Below are 17608 nucleotides of genomic sequence, written 5' to 3' on the forward strand. Positions count from 1 at the left end.
ATGGAATGAACATCATGTAATTTTAATTGTAATTATCAAATTACAAAAAAAGGCTACAATTTATAAATCCCACTTCTATAGACACTTCAACCTGACAGGAATACAGATGATATTGGGCTGCTGTTCTGCGTTTGGGATTAATACTTAAATCACAATGCAAAAAGATGTTCGTAAAATGTAGTAATCAGATTTTAACATCAAAGTCAAAATAAATGTATTATCAAAGTATGTATACAATATACAACATTGAGATGTATTTCCTTACAACCACAAACAAAAAAAAGCCCAATAGAGCTATTAAACAAAAGAAGACTGTCAAATACCCAATGTGCTAAAATAAACAAGTCATGCAAACAACAAAAACAGGCAAACAACTGCAATACACAAAAGTGAGTCCATAGCCATGAACCCGGTCACCACTGCAGATGATCCAGGAGCCCATTAGTTGCAGGCCACAGCCTCAGTTCAGTGCAGAGATGAGTAAAGCTTGCGAGGCAGCGATCTGAACACTGGTCCATCCCTCACCTCCAGTGCCAATACACCAATCTTTTCAATCTGACCTGGCTCTTAAATTGTCCAAATATCAGGTCGTTTTTCACTGTTGAACCTGGGCCCTCCTGCTTCAATATGCTCTTGGGCCCAGACCCCAAAGCTTTGATTTGGCTCTTCCCCAACCTTTCCAATTTGGCCTGGCGCTTAAATTGATCAAACTTTAGGTCATTCTCTGCCCACGGACCCCCAGGCCCAGGCGTTACCTCTTGGGCCTGGGCTTCGTCATCTCAACTTGGCACATACCTGACCTTTCCAATTAAACCTTGCACTTAAAAAGATTAAACCTTGGGTCTTTCGTTGCTCTCCAGCCTGCCTTGCCTCATTTCTGCTGCATCGAATTGCCTCCAAGTTCCTTCCAACAATGGCCAAAAACTGGCTCATTCCCTGCTCTCGGGCCCTGCCCCCCCCCCCAACCTTGATTTGGCCCTTACACACCACACTGCAACCATCCTGCTCCTTCGAGACTTCAACTCACTCAGCAAAAATGCCAGCTCACACAGACAGTTCAAAAGCTCAACTCCGAAAGGGAAGTACAAGCTATTGTTTGCAAATACAGTATTGCTCACCAGAAAGAGTGTGATTCATAAAGCAGTTAGTAGTTTTCTGTTAATTGTTTGCTGCAGGCAAGTAGTCGCTGTGTTCCACCAGCGCCATCTTAAACCAGAAGCCTTAGCAGCCATATTCAGTACATAAAAGTGTTTCATTTTTATTTTCAGTTGGCTATATTTGTGCTGGAAAGAATTGATCTACTGCTTAATGTCAGATGATCAGCACCGTTCACTTTTCAGAAAATATAGATTATGGCAATTACAGCACAGCCAAGGACATCTAACAAAAAATTTTCTTTGATTTTTGTTGCCATATGAGCCATTATTTTAATCCTATGTGTGCTAAGGTTTCTCATACATTTTTCATTTCTCTATCAGCCATCTATAACCTGTTATTACATGCTAATTTAGACAGACACTTAAATAGGCAAGACATAGAAGAGTATGGTCTCTATACAGGCAAACAGGATTAGTGTAAATGAACAAGAAGCACCAGAATGGATGTGGTGGGTTAAAGGCCCATTTCGGGGCTGTACACATCTATGATCTTAAAGGCATTTCTGCTTCAAACACTAATGCCTATATTAAAGCTCACAGCCACTTCAGATAAACTTTTTACAGCTCTTTGCAGTGCCATCAGCTGAAACTGTCTAACTCAGCAAAGATCAGACTAAATCTCAGATTTTACCAGTTGCTTCAGTTCAGATCTCCAGTACTAGTTTATCATTTGGGAATTAATTATTTTCAGACTGCCAAGTTAAAATGAAAGATTTGCATTAGAATACCTTGCGGAAAGCAGTGCAATTTTTATCATTGCCTCAGAATATCTTCATTAGCATCTGTTTAAGATCAAACTTAGAAATTTGCTTACCAGCCACCTTGACAAAAAAGCAAAGCAGCTATAAAGACATGTCAGAATGCAAGTGTCTTACCTGATTGCCTTTGTTTAAAACCTACATTAATATTTTAAAAGCTTCCAATTACTTTGAACTTTGTTTGCTGTTGAAGAAGTATAATTTATTAATTTATTGATCAGTTGGTCCTCCCAGAATATGCTAGATAATATTATAGTGCAGCAGGGAGATGGGATAATGTGTTGAAGCCTTACACTAACTTTTCTATAAGAACCAATAGATGTTTCAACTACAAAATGCTATCAAAAATTGTTTGTTATTAAGTAATTATCTTGAAAGAAACTAACAATGAACAGGACACAGGGAAGGATAAATTAGTTTGGGCATTTTCCTGACAGTATGAATTAAATTTCAAATAAAAATCAGTATTATTCAGAGGTCAAATCTCTTCTTCAATCTGTCCTCTAGACTTGGGGGAAAAACATTGCGCTTAGTATTAGGACAAGATTACTAGTTCAACTATTGTCACCAAGTTCCCACATCCACCTTGTAAGCGAGTGACTTTTCAGTACAGAGTTTGAGTTAACACAGGAGACCCTGCAGATGCTGGAAATCCAGAGCAATGCACACAAAATGCTTAAGGAACTCTTTTGGTTAGGCAGTGTCTATGGAAAGGAATGAACATCAACATCTCTAACTTCTGGTAACTTTCCCCTTCCCCATTTCCCACTCTGGCTCTCCTTTTTCCCTTTCTCTACTCCTCACCTGCCTGTCACCTCCCCTGGTGCCCCCCCTCCTTTCATTTATCCCATGGTCCACTCTGCTCTCCAATTTTATTTCTTTTTCTTCAGCCCTTTGCCTTTTCTGCCTATCACCACCCAGCTTCTCACTTCATCCCCCCTCTCCCATCTACATAGCTTCACTTATCATCTTCTGACTTGTACTATGCCCCCCTCCCTTCCACCATCTTATTCTGGCTTCTTCCCTTTTCTTTTCCAGTCCTGATGAAGGGTCTCAGCCTAAAATGTTGACCATTTCCACAGATGTTGCCCAAACTGCTGAGTTCCTCCTACATTTTGTGTGTGTTGCTCAGAATCGGAGTCACCCCTTTATACATGATGTGGATGGCAGGCACCTGCTGGAAAAGTGACATTGGCTTTTGACGAAGGATAGCCTTTGCCACATAAGGCAAGCAGTCTTGGCCGGCAGGTTCTTAGTTTCCAGCTTTCACCTGCTCACAATTACTAAAGTCAAGGATGATCCACTCTGGAGATTTCTGTTGGCAGACCTCTGCACTTAATCATGATATCGTCCCGACAGTCTTCTATGTCTAATGCTGGAATGGCTATAACAAATGCCAAATATTGTAATTACTCAGTCATTACTTAACTAAAGTGTCCAAGCTCTGTTCAACAACACTACAGAAAACCTTCCAAAAAATATGTTGTGAAATTTGGAGTTTTGCAACAGCAGTACAATACATAAAAAAACTATAAATTACAAGAAGAAATATGCATCTATTAAAACATTAAATAAGTGGTGCAAAAAGAGAGAGAAAGTGGTGAGGCAGTGATCATGAGCTGGTTGATTGTCTGGTCAAAAATCTGATGGCAGAAGGAAGGAGCTGTTCCTAAAATATTGTGTGTGTCTTCAGGCTCCTGTAATTACTCCCTGATGGTAGCAATGAGAAGCGGGCATATTCTGGATGTGGGGGTCCTTAGTGATGGATGCTGCTTTTTTTGGAGACATCACATTTTGAACGTGTCCTCAGTGCTGGGGAGGCGAGTGTCCATGATGGAGGTGGCTGAGCTTGAAACCCTTTGTTGCTTTTTCTGATCCTCTGCAGTGGTTCCTCCATACCAGGCCATGATTAAAACATTAAGGGTTCTAACAGAAGGAAACCATCTCCCAAAGGATTAATCCTTTTCCGATCTCCTTCTATCACTCTACCTCTTATTCTCTCTCTGATGTGCCACTCAAGTCCCTTCGATTCTTTTTGCCATTAACCATCAGAGTGCACACAAAGGAAAGGCATGTGGTCACCGAGAAATCTTGGGAACTCCAGCTTATACATTGCTTTAAGTTTCCGATTTGAACGATTTAATTATTTTAAGATCACTCGCCGCCTTTGTGGGATTCAAATTCATGTTCCTGGATCAATGATCAGAACCCTATCTTCTAATTCAATGACTTAACTGCTACCTCACTATACCGAACTAACAATGAACAGGGCACAGCAAAGGATGTAATAGAAACTCAGTTTTGATGATTTTCTGGAAAAATAAATTCAATTTAAAATATTAAAAATCTATTATTCATTTGTCAAATGTTCTGTCCATTGTGCCTGGGAAAGATGTATGTCAGTGTACTTAATATTAGATTAATTTTTCAACTATTGTCATCATGCTCACACATCCACTGTGTACAGAATACTGACCTTTCAGAGCGGAGTTTGAGTCATCTCTTGATAGAGTTCTTTGAGGAGGTGACCAGGCCTATAGATGAGGGTAGTGCAGTGGATGTGATCTATATGGATTTTAGTAAGGCATTTGACAAGGTTCCACACGGTAGGCTTATTCAGAAAGTCAGAAGGCATGGGATCCAAGGAAGCTTGGCCAGGTGGATTCAGAATTGGCTTGCCTGCAGAAGACAGAGGGTCATGGTGGAGGGAGTATATTTGGATTGGAGGGTTGTGACTAGTGGTGTCCCACAAGGATCGGTTCTGGGACCTCTACTTTTCATGATTTTTATTAACGACCTGGATGTGGGGGTAGAAGGGTGGGTTGGCAAGTTTGCAGACGACACAAAGGTTGGTGTTGTTGTGTATAGTGTAGAGGATTGTCGAAGATTGCAGAGAGACATTGATAGGTTGCAGAAGTGGGCTGAGAAGTGGCAGATGGAGTTCAACCCGGAGAAGTGTGAGGTGGTACACTTTGGAAGGGCAAACTCCAAGGCAGATTACAAAGTAAATGGCAGGATACTTGGTAGTGTAGAGGAGCAGAGGGATCTGGGGGTACATGTCCACAAATCCCTGAAAGTTGCCTCATAGATAGATAGGGTAGTTAAGAAAGCTTATGGGATGTTAGCTTTCATAAGTCGAGGGATAGAGTTTAAGAGTCGCGAGGTAATGATGCAGCTCTATAAAACTCTGGTTAGGCCACACTTGGAGTACTGTGTCCAGTTCTGGTCGCCTCACTATAGGAAGGATATGGAAGCATTGGAAAGGGTACAGAGGAGATTTACCAGGATGCTGCCTGGTTTAGGGAGTATGCATTATGATCAGAGATTAAGAGATTTAGGGCTTTACTCTTTGGAGAGAAGGAGAATGAGAGGAGATATGATAAGAGTATACAAGATATTAAGAGGAATAGATCGAGTGGATAGCCAGCACCTCTTCCCCAGGGCATCATTGCTCAATATAAGGGGACATGGCTTTAAGGTAAGGGATGGGAAGTTCAAGGGGATATTAGGGGAAGGTTTTTTACTCAGAGAGTGGTTGGTGCGTGGAATACACTGCCTGAGTCAGTGGTGGAGGCAGATACATTGGTGAAATTTAAGAGACTACTAGACAGGTATATGGAGAAATTTAAGGTGGGGGGGGTTATATGGGAGTCAGGGTTTGAGGGCCGACACAACAATGTGGGGCGAAGGGCCTGTACTGTGCTGTACTATTATATGTATGTATCTGTGTATCTATACCTGGCACCATTATCTGTGAATTATTGTCACCAGTCGGAAAAGTGTCCCTGGCACCTACAGCTCCTCGATAAAGGATAGCGTTTACCACATATGGCAAGCCATCTTGGCTGGTAGTTTCTTAGCTTCTAGCTGTCACTAGTGAAAACCCCTGCTCACTTGCTAAAATCAAGGATGGCCCCTCTGATCCCATAGCTCTGGAGATTTCTGTTGGCACATCTGTACTTTCAATTGGGATGTTGCCTCTGAAAATTTCGGTGGCTACCTCTGGTAAGGTTATGAGGAATGTTAAATATCATTTTAAACATATTTTAATCACAAGTGTAAATGATTAGCTTCTCTGATCCACTTTTGATGGTTGCTGGGTAGATGCAAACAAGTCTCAAAACAGTAACCAGACGTGGTAATTAAACCAATCAGCAATGTTCCCTCTAAGGTGTGTGCGCGCACAAACATCTTTTGCTACTAGCGCACAAAAGAATTTAAACTGCACACAAAAGGCTGTCACCCTCTACCTAGTTGGCATGTTAAGTACGTTTCACAATCAGACACAATCAGATTTGCTTTTCCGGTTTCTGATGCAGATGGTGTTGACAACATTGAGTTTACAATGATTTGTATGCAGATTTTTAGAACTGGCTTATTTACAGTATACTATTTTTATTGAAGAAATTATTCAATGTGCATGTGTTGTTGTCACTGGGCAAAAGTTTGCACAGCACAAGATTGTTGTGCACACAGGTCATTACAAATTAGAGGGAAAGTTACTAACCAGTACACTTTATTTACTTAATGCTGGGTTTTCAATTGTTAAAGGAGTTCACATGTTTTCATTAATACATTACTGAGTGTTTTGCCATGTTTCTAATATTTTTTAAAAAATACTCATACAAATACCTGTGTTTCACGTATGGTGATGAAGCACATAGAATTGCATTAATATGCTAAATGTAATACTAGAGTAAACACAAAAGGTGAATTATATTGAATTGTATTATTATTGCTACTGATATTTTTCATTTCAATTTGTAGTCACACACATGGAGGAAGTTGTCAACTGGCCCGGAGGGAAACTGAAATTGGGCCAAGTTTCTGGACTTGCTCTGGATTCCAGAAATAATCTTGTACTTTTTCATCGAGGAAACCATGTGTGGGATGAAAAGTGAGTGAGTTTGTCTGTTTCTCTATAATTTAATACTTCAGTGTGTTGAGAACCTGTTGGAATATGTTTTAACAACCATCAAATGCTGGAATTGTAAGGAAAATAAATACCATCTGGACTGCTTTCTGAACACCTTTTCTTTATACAAAAGAAAACACTCTTTACACAAATGGCCACCAAGAACTCTTGCATTCAGTTTTAAAATGTTGCCCACTTCTGTTCCACTGCAATTTATCAAAACTTTAAATCATCTTGGCTGTCTATCCTCCCACTCAATTGGCTGCATCCTTCTCAAGGCTATTGTATACTGTTCATCCTATTCAGTATTTTCCCTGGTTTGTTCCCCAAAGTAATTGTCAAAGTAATAGAACAGTCCCAGCACAGCTGGAGGTCATTTGGTATTTTAGGGTCTTGCTGGCTTTTTGGAAGAGTACTCCAATTTGTCTTATTCCCCATTTCCTGGATCTCTGAGTTTTTAACTTAGTGCCGTCTCTTAGGTAAAGGCTGGAAATTTGAATTCACCAATAGAGAATACACTACTGACCCAGACGTTTGAAGTCAAGTGTAAACTTCTTCCTATTTTACTTGCAATGAACTGGTGATGTTGCTTTGCCACTAATGTACTTGGTATTTACTGGGACCAATGGGCGGGAAGATAGGCCAGGAATTGTGAAATATGGGTATATAAGGAAGAGGAGATTCTGTCACATTAAAAAAAAGAGTTGACAGTATGTGGGAAGTATGGTTAGAACAGGGGTTCCCAACTGGGGTCAATAGACCCCTCGGTTAATGGTAAGGGTCCATGGTATAAAAAGTGCTGGGAACCCCTGCAGAAGATTATGGTTAGTATCACATTGGTAATTGCTTGAGAGATTACATGTTTGACTTCTGCTCCCTTTGGCCTACCAGGTATTTGAAAACTGCTCCAGTCTCTCATCTTTTTCCAGAGTTCCTGAGACTTGGCAGACCCAGTGGGTTGTTGAAGGAGCTGAGTTTAAGTAATGAAACTTGCTTGTCCACTGCAGGCTCATGGCCAATCCCAAATTCACTTAAGTTCAGCCGGAGGTGCATACGGTTGTAGCAAGTTTGGGATCAGGTTCTGTGTCCATCAGAGAGAGGTGAACATTCCCACTAATATATCTTTTATGACCATTCTTCTATTTTGTTGATGCATTTATATAAATTCTGGATCTAAGGACTCAAAAATTCTGACACCTGTATTTACTTATCACTTCACCCGGTTTTTGCTGGACATCACTAACTTTGCAGGTTTTATTTAGATAGTTTGTTGAGATGGCATTTCCCATATGTGAGTGGGAAAATGTCACGCTACATTAAAGCACTAAAAAGATTTGTCTTCATCAGCAATGCATGCTGCTCAAGTGCCTGGGATTTTTATGTTAATTAAATAAAAGATTAGCTTTATTTGTCATACGGACGTCAAAACATTGAAGCCTACAATCTTGTTGGATCGTTGACCGACACAGTGCAAGTATTGTGCAGCCTGCAAGTGTCCCCACGCTTCCCACAACTCAATAACCCTAACTGTTAATCATTGGAATGTGGGAGAAGATGGAGAACCCAGAGAAAATGCACACAGACACAGGGAGAACCTGCAGACTCCTTTCAGACAGCGATGGCAACTGATCTCCGATCAGTGATCACTGGCCCTGCAAAGTGATAGTGCGAACCGCTACACTACCATGTGTCCATTCGTATTATTGAGGATTAGATATCTCATGAAATATGGTCAATTGGGGTGTGACACTGGTAATGCTAATAAATTACTTAGTTTTTCTGTTTCCACTAGCTCTTTTGATCAAAAGCATATCTACCAGGCCCAGGGTATTGGTCCAATTCTGTACAACACTATCCTCACTTTGGATCCTGCCAGTGCAGAAGTGCTGAATGCTGTGGGAGCAAATATGTAAGTAAGATTAATATTCTAAGCTATTCTTTTGTTAAGTGTTTGCATCTAATAAAGCACATTTGAAAGGCTTTTGAAAACTACAGTTTTGAAAATGCATCTCAAATATCGTGTGTTCAAATTCATAACCTTTTGCCCTTCCAAGAATGTGTTCTTTCACAGCTTTAAATTGACGTTACTAATTTGTCATCTGTAAACAGTTTAGTCTAAGATGTTGGAATTCTTTTTCATTTGGACGAAAATGCAAAAAATGATGGACCCAGTGCACTGACAGCAAGCTGGGGTTTCTGTAGAGAACTGCCAACCAGCTGCACTGCAGCTCTGAGGACGTTTGGGATTTCTGTGTGCTTGCTCGGTCTCTAAACCACCACCAAGGCTGTGGTATTCATAAATTATTAATGCTTTTAATAATAAACATCAGTTCAAATTGTATTAAGGGACACTTTTTTCTATTTTTCATTTCAAATGTGAGTTATATACATATTTTCAACTGTTTCTTGATGTCTTTGATCATGCAAAATAATTGGAAGCAACAAAAATGCCTTCTGACATCGCAGCTTATCAGAAGGCTTTCATGTGGTTTGAGGGCAGGGTGCTACATTTAGGTGCTTGTAGCTTGTTCTGTCTCAGAATCAAAATCATGTTTACTATCACTGATGTGTTGTGATGTTTGGTTTGTGGCTACAGTACAGCACAATACATAAGAAAAGTTATAATTAGAGTTATAGAAAAGTACAGCACAGAAGCAGGCCCTTCAGCCCATTAAGTCCATGCCAAACCATTTAAACTGCCTACTTCCATCGACCTGCACCGGGACCATAGCCCTCCATCCGTGTACCTATCCAAACTTCTCTTAAACATTGAAATCCTCCATTTGATAAGATTAGGGTAGATTGGGAACAGGAATTGGGGCTTACCATTTCTGTGGATGATTGGGGGCAGATTTTACAATTAGTTAATACTTCCTCTATTTGTGCTAAACATTCCCTAATTCAATTTAAAGTGGTGCATAGAGCACATATGTCCAAAGATAAGTTAGAGCGTTTTTACTCGCATATTAATCCTTTCTGTGATAGATGTTCGGGGCAGATAGCCTCTTTAACTCATATGTTTTGGTCTTGCCCTACTTTGGAAACTTTTTGGAGAGATATTTTCAATATTATTTCTAAGGTATTAAATATAGATATCTCTCCTCACCCTATTACTGCTATCTTTGGACTACCTAAAATTTCTAGTAATCTTTCCCCTTCAGCCCGTAGAATGATTGCATTTCTTACTTTAATGGCGAAAAGATGTATTTTACAACATTGGAAAGAGCTTAATGCTCCAACTACCTTTTTTTGGTTTTCTCAGACGATTTTATGTTTGAATTTGGAGAAAATTAGAAGTAACCTTTATGATTCTTCATTTAAATTTGAACAGATTTGGGGACCTTTTATTCGATATTTTCATTTAATGTAATATTTACCCTTCTTGTTTTTTTTTTCACTGTTTTAATGGAGGTCGGGATTGAGGACGTGATTTTAAGTTTAACTCTGTTTGGTTTCAAGTTAGCCCATTGCTTTGCTTTGCTTTTAGTTAGTTGCACGGTAGGTTTTTTTTTGGGGGTTTTTTTTTTCTTTTTTTCCATTAATATATATAAAATCTAGTATACTATTATGTTATCTTGGTTTCTTATGCTTAAATTACATTGTTTGTAGTATTTTCTTTTTGGTATTGTTATCTTTTGGAATTTTATTATACTTTAACATTGTATTAATGTTTATATGGCTTACCTTTTTTGTATACTTACTCAATAAAAAGATTTAAAAAGAAAGAAAGAACATTGAAATCGCGCTCACATGCACCACTTACGCTGGCAGCTCATTCCACACTCTCACGACCCTCTGAGTGAAGTTTTCCCTCATGCTTCCCTTAAACTTTTACCTTTAACCTTGAACCCATGACCTCTAGTTGTAGTCCCACCCAACCACAATGGAAAAAATCTGCTTGCATTTACCCTATCTGTACCCCTCATAATTTCGTATACCTCTATCAAATCTCCCCTCAATCTTCAATGTTCCAAGGAATAAAGTCCCAACCTATTCAATCTTTCCTTATAACTCAGGTCTGCCCTGGTTGGTCCTACTGAAGTGCAACACCTTGCACTTGTCTGTATTAAATTCCATCCGTCATCTTTCAGTCCAATTTTCCAGCTGATCCAGATCCCACTACAAGCTTTAATAGTCTTCCTTATTGTCCACTATACCCCCAATCTTTGTGTCATCCACAAATATGCTGATCCAGTTTACCCCATTATCATCCAGATCGTTGATATAGATGACAAACAACAGACCCAGCACTGATCTCTGCGGCACACCACTAGTCGTAGGCCTCCGGTCAGAGAGGCAAGCCTCTACTACCACTCTCTGGCTTTAAAAAAAAAACTAATGCAAAAGAGGAATAGGTTTATGGATTCATGGAGAGTTTCAAAGTTTTATGCTCATGGGGAAGAAGTTCTTCCTCAAATGTTGTGTGTCTCTCTTCAGGCTCGTGTACCTCCTCCCTGATGGTAGTAATGAGAAGAGGGCACGTGCTGGGAGTTGAGGGTCCTTATTGAGTCCTACTTGAGGCACCACCTTTTGAAGGTGTCCTCTTTGGTGGGGAGGCTTATGTCCATGATGGAATGATTGACATGGCACCACCAGCAAGACCTGGGAGCTTGACCACTGTTACTCCAGCTATAGACCCTGTGCAAGGAGCAGCTATGTGCTCAAGTGTAAGATGACCACTGAGGCACTGGAAAAGAGGCTACAGTTAGAGATCCTTCTCGTTAACCCAGGGTTTCTACACCAAACGGCATCATCCTTCATGTGGAAAAAGGGGTACAAGTGAGGAAAATACTTGTAGGAACCTTCTCCTAATGAGAAACAAGTGCTCAACAATTTGAATTTTGGCCTTATTTCTGATGTATTTCATCCAGTTATTTGCAACCAGATGTTTTATTGCTCAACTGCAGTTGGCATTTTAACTCAAATGCTGACTTTCAGTAACGGTGCGGATATTTATTTTCTCATTTTTAATCTTGTACTTAAGTAAATCAGAATTTAAATCTGTCATTACAAACATGTAAGTCTATGGCAGTAACAGGCATTAAACAAATAATTGGCCTGTCAAATGTGTCATATGATTTTCAAAATGTAAATTGCTTACACAACAATATCAAACCCACTCAATTCCTAAAGGATCCAACCATGTAATTACTTTACAGTACTGTGCAAGTCTTAGGCACATATATATATATATATATATATATAGCTAGGGTGCCTAAGACGTTTGCACAGTACTGAGTTCATGTTATGTATTGCACTGTAGTGCTGCCGCAAAGAAAACAAATTTCATGACATGAGTAATGAATTTGATTCTGATATGGGTCTCTATTGTTGACTGAGAATGGGAAGGGGTCGGGGCAAGGGGAGTCTTAAGTTGGGAAAAGGGAAAGGGAGATGGGAGGGATCAGGAAGCACCAGAGAGACATTCTGTAAGGATCAATAAACCAATTGTTTGGAATCAAATGACCTTGCCTGGTGTCCCTTGGATGAATGTGTCTGCACTCATGTCACCACCTCTGATCCTCTGGCACAATGCATAGAAGATAAACGAAAATAGAGAAAAATCATTGTAAATGGTGAAAGAAAATAGGAGCCTACATTACAAGGCGATGGCCTTTCACCAGAGGTTGCCAGATTTAATACAAGCGGAAAATCTGATTAGCTGAATTTGTTGAATTAAATTCATTGCCCACACCACCAGATTTAGAAACAGTTATCAACCTTCAACCAGGCTCCTGAATCAATGTGGAAAATTTCACTCACCCCAACATTGAACTGATTCCACAAACTATGGACTCACTTTCAAGGACTGTAAGGCTGCAGTATTTATTTATTTATCTGTTTATTTATTTATTGTACTTGCACAGCTTGTCCTCTTTTGCACATTAGTTGTTTGTTCATCTTTTTTTGTGTATTTTTCATTAATTCTATTGTAATTCTTTGTTCGACTGTGAATGGGTGGTGGGGTGGAGATGCATCTCTACCAAAGGAGGAGTAAGGCGCTCCTTCCTTCCACTAGCCTGCAGGTCACCCTTGGGCAAGGTGTAGCACCTGCTTAGCCCCCGCCGCCCCGGATCAGGGTCTCGTGAAGCCATGAGAGCGTGTAGTGGATGGTTATATGAAGAGCTGGTGCATATCAACTGTTCTTGGTTATGTGAGCACTGACACCAGGCAGACAGTCTCTGAAGAGTATAGATAATGGCTGGGGTCACCTGGTTTGTAAAGACACTGCCCAGAAGAAGGCAATGGCATACCACTTCTGTAGAAAAACCTGCCAAGAACAATCATGATTGTGAGACCATGACTGCCCAAGTCGTACGACATGACACATGATGATGTCATACGACATGGCACATAATGACGATGTCATACGACATGGCAGATGATGATGATTGTGACTGTGAATGCCTGGTGGTATATTGTACTTTGATAATTAGCTTTGTACTTTGAACTTTGAACATTGAGTCCTGAGGGTTGTGAGGTCCCTAGTCAGAAGATGAGATTCTGTTCTTGAGAATGCTGGGTTTCATTGGAACAGTGTAAGGGACTAAAGGTAGAGAAGTCTGAGTGGGAATGTTATCCGGGCTAAACAGTGAACTTTGTGTCATTCGTGCAACCAGGACATACAGATTCTGCAAAATGATCACCCAACCTGAAATTGATTTCTCCAGTGCAAAGGAAACTAGATTGTGGGAACAATGGAGAACACTAAGCTCAAAAGAAGTAGGCTATTTCACCTGGAAGTAGTATTTGAGACCCTGGATGGTGGTGAAGAGTTAATAGTTTGGTGATGTAGGCCTTCATACCATGGTTGTGATCCATGGGTTGTTGGATTGCATTTTCTATCTGTCAAAAGCCATCTTTGCTGTGAAGTATGATAGGCTAGAACTGCATCATCACCAAATTGGCTACCTCATTTCTTGAAGTGCCTGGCACTATATCTAACATGCTTCTGTACTTCCTATTGAACCACGCTTAATCCTTTGTCTTGATCGTAATGGAAGAGTAAGGGATGAGCTTTGCCATAAGCCTGCCGGTTGTAGTACTGCACGTTTCTTCAAATATTTTACTGCTCCACTAGAATGCCCAGCTTTGAGCTGCCAGATCTCGAGTCTATCCCATTCAACACAATTGTAGTGTGAGAGGACACAGAGCAGTCGTCCTTGGTATCAAAACGACATTGGACAAGAACTGTTAGTGATGACTTCTACCACTGCTATTATAGACACTTGCATCTGCAATGTTAGAACGGTAAGGACCAAGTTAATCAGGTGTCTGCCTTGAGTTGGTTCCATAATTTTTTGCTAACAAATGTGGCAGCTTTATCCTTAAGACTCGGCCGATTCAGTGAAACTGTGCTCCGCCTGGTGATTGATATTGCAGCCCACATCCAAAGTATACTCACTACATCAGTGGTTCTTCTCAGTGTTGTTCGACCTGGAGGAACACTGATTTATCAGTTGAGAGAGGGCAGTAGATGATAATTAAGGTGGGAGTTCCTTTCCTATGTTTGCCATGAAATATGATTGTCTCTGGTGTTGACCTTGAGGACTCGTGTAGTTTTTCCATCCAACCTGTGCACTACTGTGGCTCCACCTTTAGTGTCTATCCTGCAGATCCAAGGATTGTTATGAAGATACCTTGGCACACAGTGTATGATTCAGTGAGAATGACTGTTGTTTTGTAGTCTCTGTCAGCTCTCCCAATTTAGGCACCAATCTGCGTTTGTAAGGCGAAATACTCTTCAAGTTTAAATGGACTGGGAACGAGGCTGCTTTTATCCAAATTTGGTGCCAAAGTTAATCTAGGAAGAGGTACAGTCGACATTTCAGGCCGAGACCCTTCGTCAGGACTAACTGAAGGAAGAGTGAGTAAGAGATTTGAAAGTGGGAGGGGGAGGGGGTGATCCAAAATGATAGGAGAAGACAGGAGGGGGAGGGATGGAGCCAAGAGCTGGACAGGTGATTGGCAAAAGGGATACGAGAGGATCATGGGACAGGAGGCCCAGGGAGAAAGACAAGGCGGGGGGGAACCCAGAGGATGGGCAAGGGGTATAGTCAGAGGGATAAAGGGAGAAAAAGGAGAGTGAGAGAAAGAATGTGTGTATAAAAATAAGTAACGGATGGGGTACGACGGGGAGGTGGGGCATTAGCGGAAGTTAGAGAAGTCGATGTTCATGCCATCAGGTTGGAGGCTACTCACGATGTGGCCTTCTATATATTGGCGAGACCCGACGCAGACTGGGAGATCGTTTTGCTGAACACCTACGCTCTGTCCGCCAGAGAAAGCAGGTTCTCCCAGTGGCCACACATTTTAATTCCACATCCCATTCCCATTCTGACATGTCTATCCACAGCCTCCTCTACTGTAAAGATGAATCCACACTCAGGTTGGAGGAACAACACCTTATATTCCATCTGGGTAGCCTCCAACCTGATGGCATGAACATCGACCTCTCTAACTTCCGCTAATGCCCCACCTCCCCGTCGTACTCCATCCATTATTTATGTTTATACACACATTCTTTCTCTCACTCTCCTTTTTCTCCCTCTGTCCCTCTGACTATACCCCTTGCCCATCCTCTGGTTCCCCCCCCCCTGTCTTTCTCCCTGGGCCTCCTGTCCCATGATCCTCTCATATCCCCTTTGCCAATCACCTGTCCAGCTCTTGGCTCCATCCCTCCCCCTCCTGTCTTCTCCTATCATTTTGGATCTCCCCTTCCCCCTCCCACTTTCAAATCTCTTACTAACTCTTCCTTCAGTTAGTCCTGATGAAGGGTCTCGGCCCGAAACGTCGACTGTACCTCTTCGTAGAGGTGCTGCCTGGCCTGCTGCGTTCACCAGCAACTTTGGTATCTGTTGCTTGTAATAGATGTTTGAACCCTTGGAAAAAGATTTTGTCTGGCTATTCTATCTGTGCCTCTCACAGAGATATGTTGTAACCCTCTATCAGATCTGAAATGATAGGAGAAGGCAGGAGGGGGAGGGACGTAGCCAAGAGTTGGACAGGTGATTGGCAAAAGGGAGTTGAGAAGATCATGGGACGAGAGGCCTAGGGAGAAAGAAAAGGGAGAGGGGGGAAAACAACCCAGAGGATGGGCAAGGGGTATAGTGAGAGGGACAGAGTCCACGGCCTCCTCTACTGTAAAGATGAAGCCACACTCAGGTTGGAGGAACAACACTTTATATTCCGTCTGGGTAGCTTCCAACCTGATGGCATGAACATTGACTTCTCAAACTTCCGCTAATGCCCCACCTCCCCCTCGTACCCCACCTGTTATTTATTTATATATACACATTCTTTTTCTCCCTCTGTCCCTCTCACTATACCCCTTGCCCATCCTCTGGGCTTCCCCCCTCTCCCTTTTCTTTCTCCCTGGGCCTCCTGTCCCATGATCCTCTCATATCCCTTTTGCCAATCAACTGTCCAGCTCTTGGCTCCATCCTTCCCCCTCCTGTCTTCTCCTATCATTTTGGATCTCCCTTCCCCCTCCCACTTTCAAATCTCTTACTAACTCTTCCTTCAGTTAGTCCTGACGAAGGGTCTCGGCCTGAAACGTCGACTGTACCTCTTCCTAGAGATGCTGCCTGGCCTGCTGCATTCACCAGCAACTTTGATGTGTGTTGCTTGAATTTCCAGCATCTGCAGAATTCCTGTTGTTTGTCAAAGTTAATGCCTGTTAGAACATTCAATTTTATTCTTTGTCCATTTTCATGTAGCGGTGATAGCTGAGGTGCTTATTGACCCATTTCAAAGGCATTTAACAGTTCATCACTTTGGTGGGTCTAGAGTTATACATAGGCCAGACTAGTCCAGGATAGATGATATCCTTCTGTAGGAAATAGGCTTAATCATAACGGAAGTGTGAGAGATGTGCTATGCCATGACGCTACAGATTGTATACTGAAATGATGATTGCAAGTGTGCTGATTTTTATTGAAACTGATCAAGCTAAAAATATTCACTTCCCATTGCAGATTCTATCTACCACATGGTATAAGCACAGACAAAAATGACAACTTCTGGGTAACTGATGTGGCACTTCATCAGGTAGGTACACATGCTGGTGAGGTCACAATTTCCTTTTTATAATCTTTTTGAACGAATGCAGTTAAAGTCTGGATCTCTCAAAGCTGTTGTGCAAGTTGGAAGGATTGTTAAGAAGGCGAACGTTGTGTTGGCCTCTGGTAGTTGGGGGACTGAGTTTAAGAGTCGTGAGGTAATGTTGCAGCTCTATAAAGGTCTAGTTAGATCGCACATGGAGTACTGTGTTCAGTTCTGGGCACCTCATTATGAAGAATATGGATGCTTTAGAAAGAGTGCAGATGAGATTTACCACAATACTGTGTGGACTAGAGAACGGTGGGCGAGTAGGGCTTTTTTTTTCTTAGGAGCCAAAGAGGATAAGAGGTGACTTGATAAAGCGGTATAAGATTGTAAGTGGAAAGAAAGAGTGATCAACCTGTGCCTTTTTCACAAAGTAGCAATGGCTAATGCCAGAGAACATCCTTTGAAGGTGAGTGGAGGAAAGTTTTGGGGAGATGTCAGAGGAGTTTTACACAGAGAGTGGCAGTGCCTGGAATACACTGCCAGGGGTGGTGTTAGAGGCTAATACATAAGGGAAGTTTAAGAGACTCTTGGATAGGCACATGGATGAAAGAACAATGGAGGGTTTGTGGACTATGTAGGAGAGAGGGGTAAAAATGATCATGGAGCATATTTATATAGGTTGGAACTACTTGGTGGGCTGAACTAGTCTACTAGTACTGTGCTGTACT

At 41.4% G+C, this 17608-nt stretch overlaps 1 protein-coding gene across 4 annotated transcripts in view; it reads left to right on the plus strand.

Annotated features, from left to right (window-relative positions):
* pam (peptidylglycine alpha-amidating monooxygenase) overlaps positions 1–17608 on the plus strand; it is a 189749-nt gene that overhangs the window by 150986 nt on the left and 21155 nt on the right. For all 4 annotated transcript variants that reach the window (XM_063068606.1, XM_063068608.1, XM_063068609.1 and 1 more), the window contains 3 exons: positions 6683–6812; positions 8623–8739; positions 16808–16880. In XM_063068606.1, the coding sequence (XP_062924676.1) occupies positions 6683–6812; positions 8623–8739; positions 16808–16880 (320 nt within the window). The remainder of the gene's footprint in view (positions 1–6682; positions 6813–8622; positions 8740–16807; positions 16881–17608) is intronic.

The sequence above is a fragment of the Mobula hypostoma genome, chromosome 16 (assembly GCF_963921235.1).
Source record: "Mobula hypostoma chromosome 16, sMobHyp1.1, whole genome shotgun sequence".
Taxonomy (NCBI): domain Eukaryota; kingdom Metazoa; phylum Chordata; class Chondrichthyes; order Myliobatiformes; family Myliobatidae; genus Mobula; species Mobula hypostoma.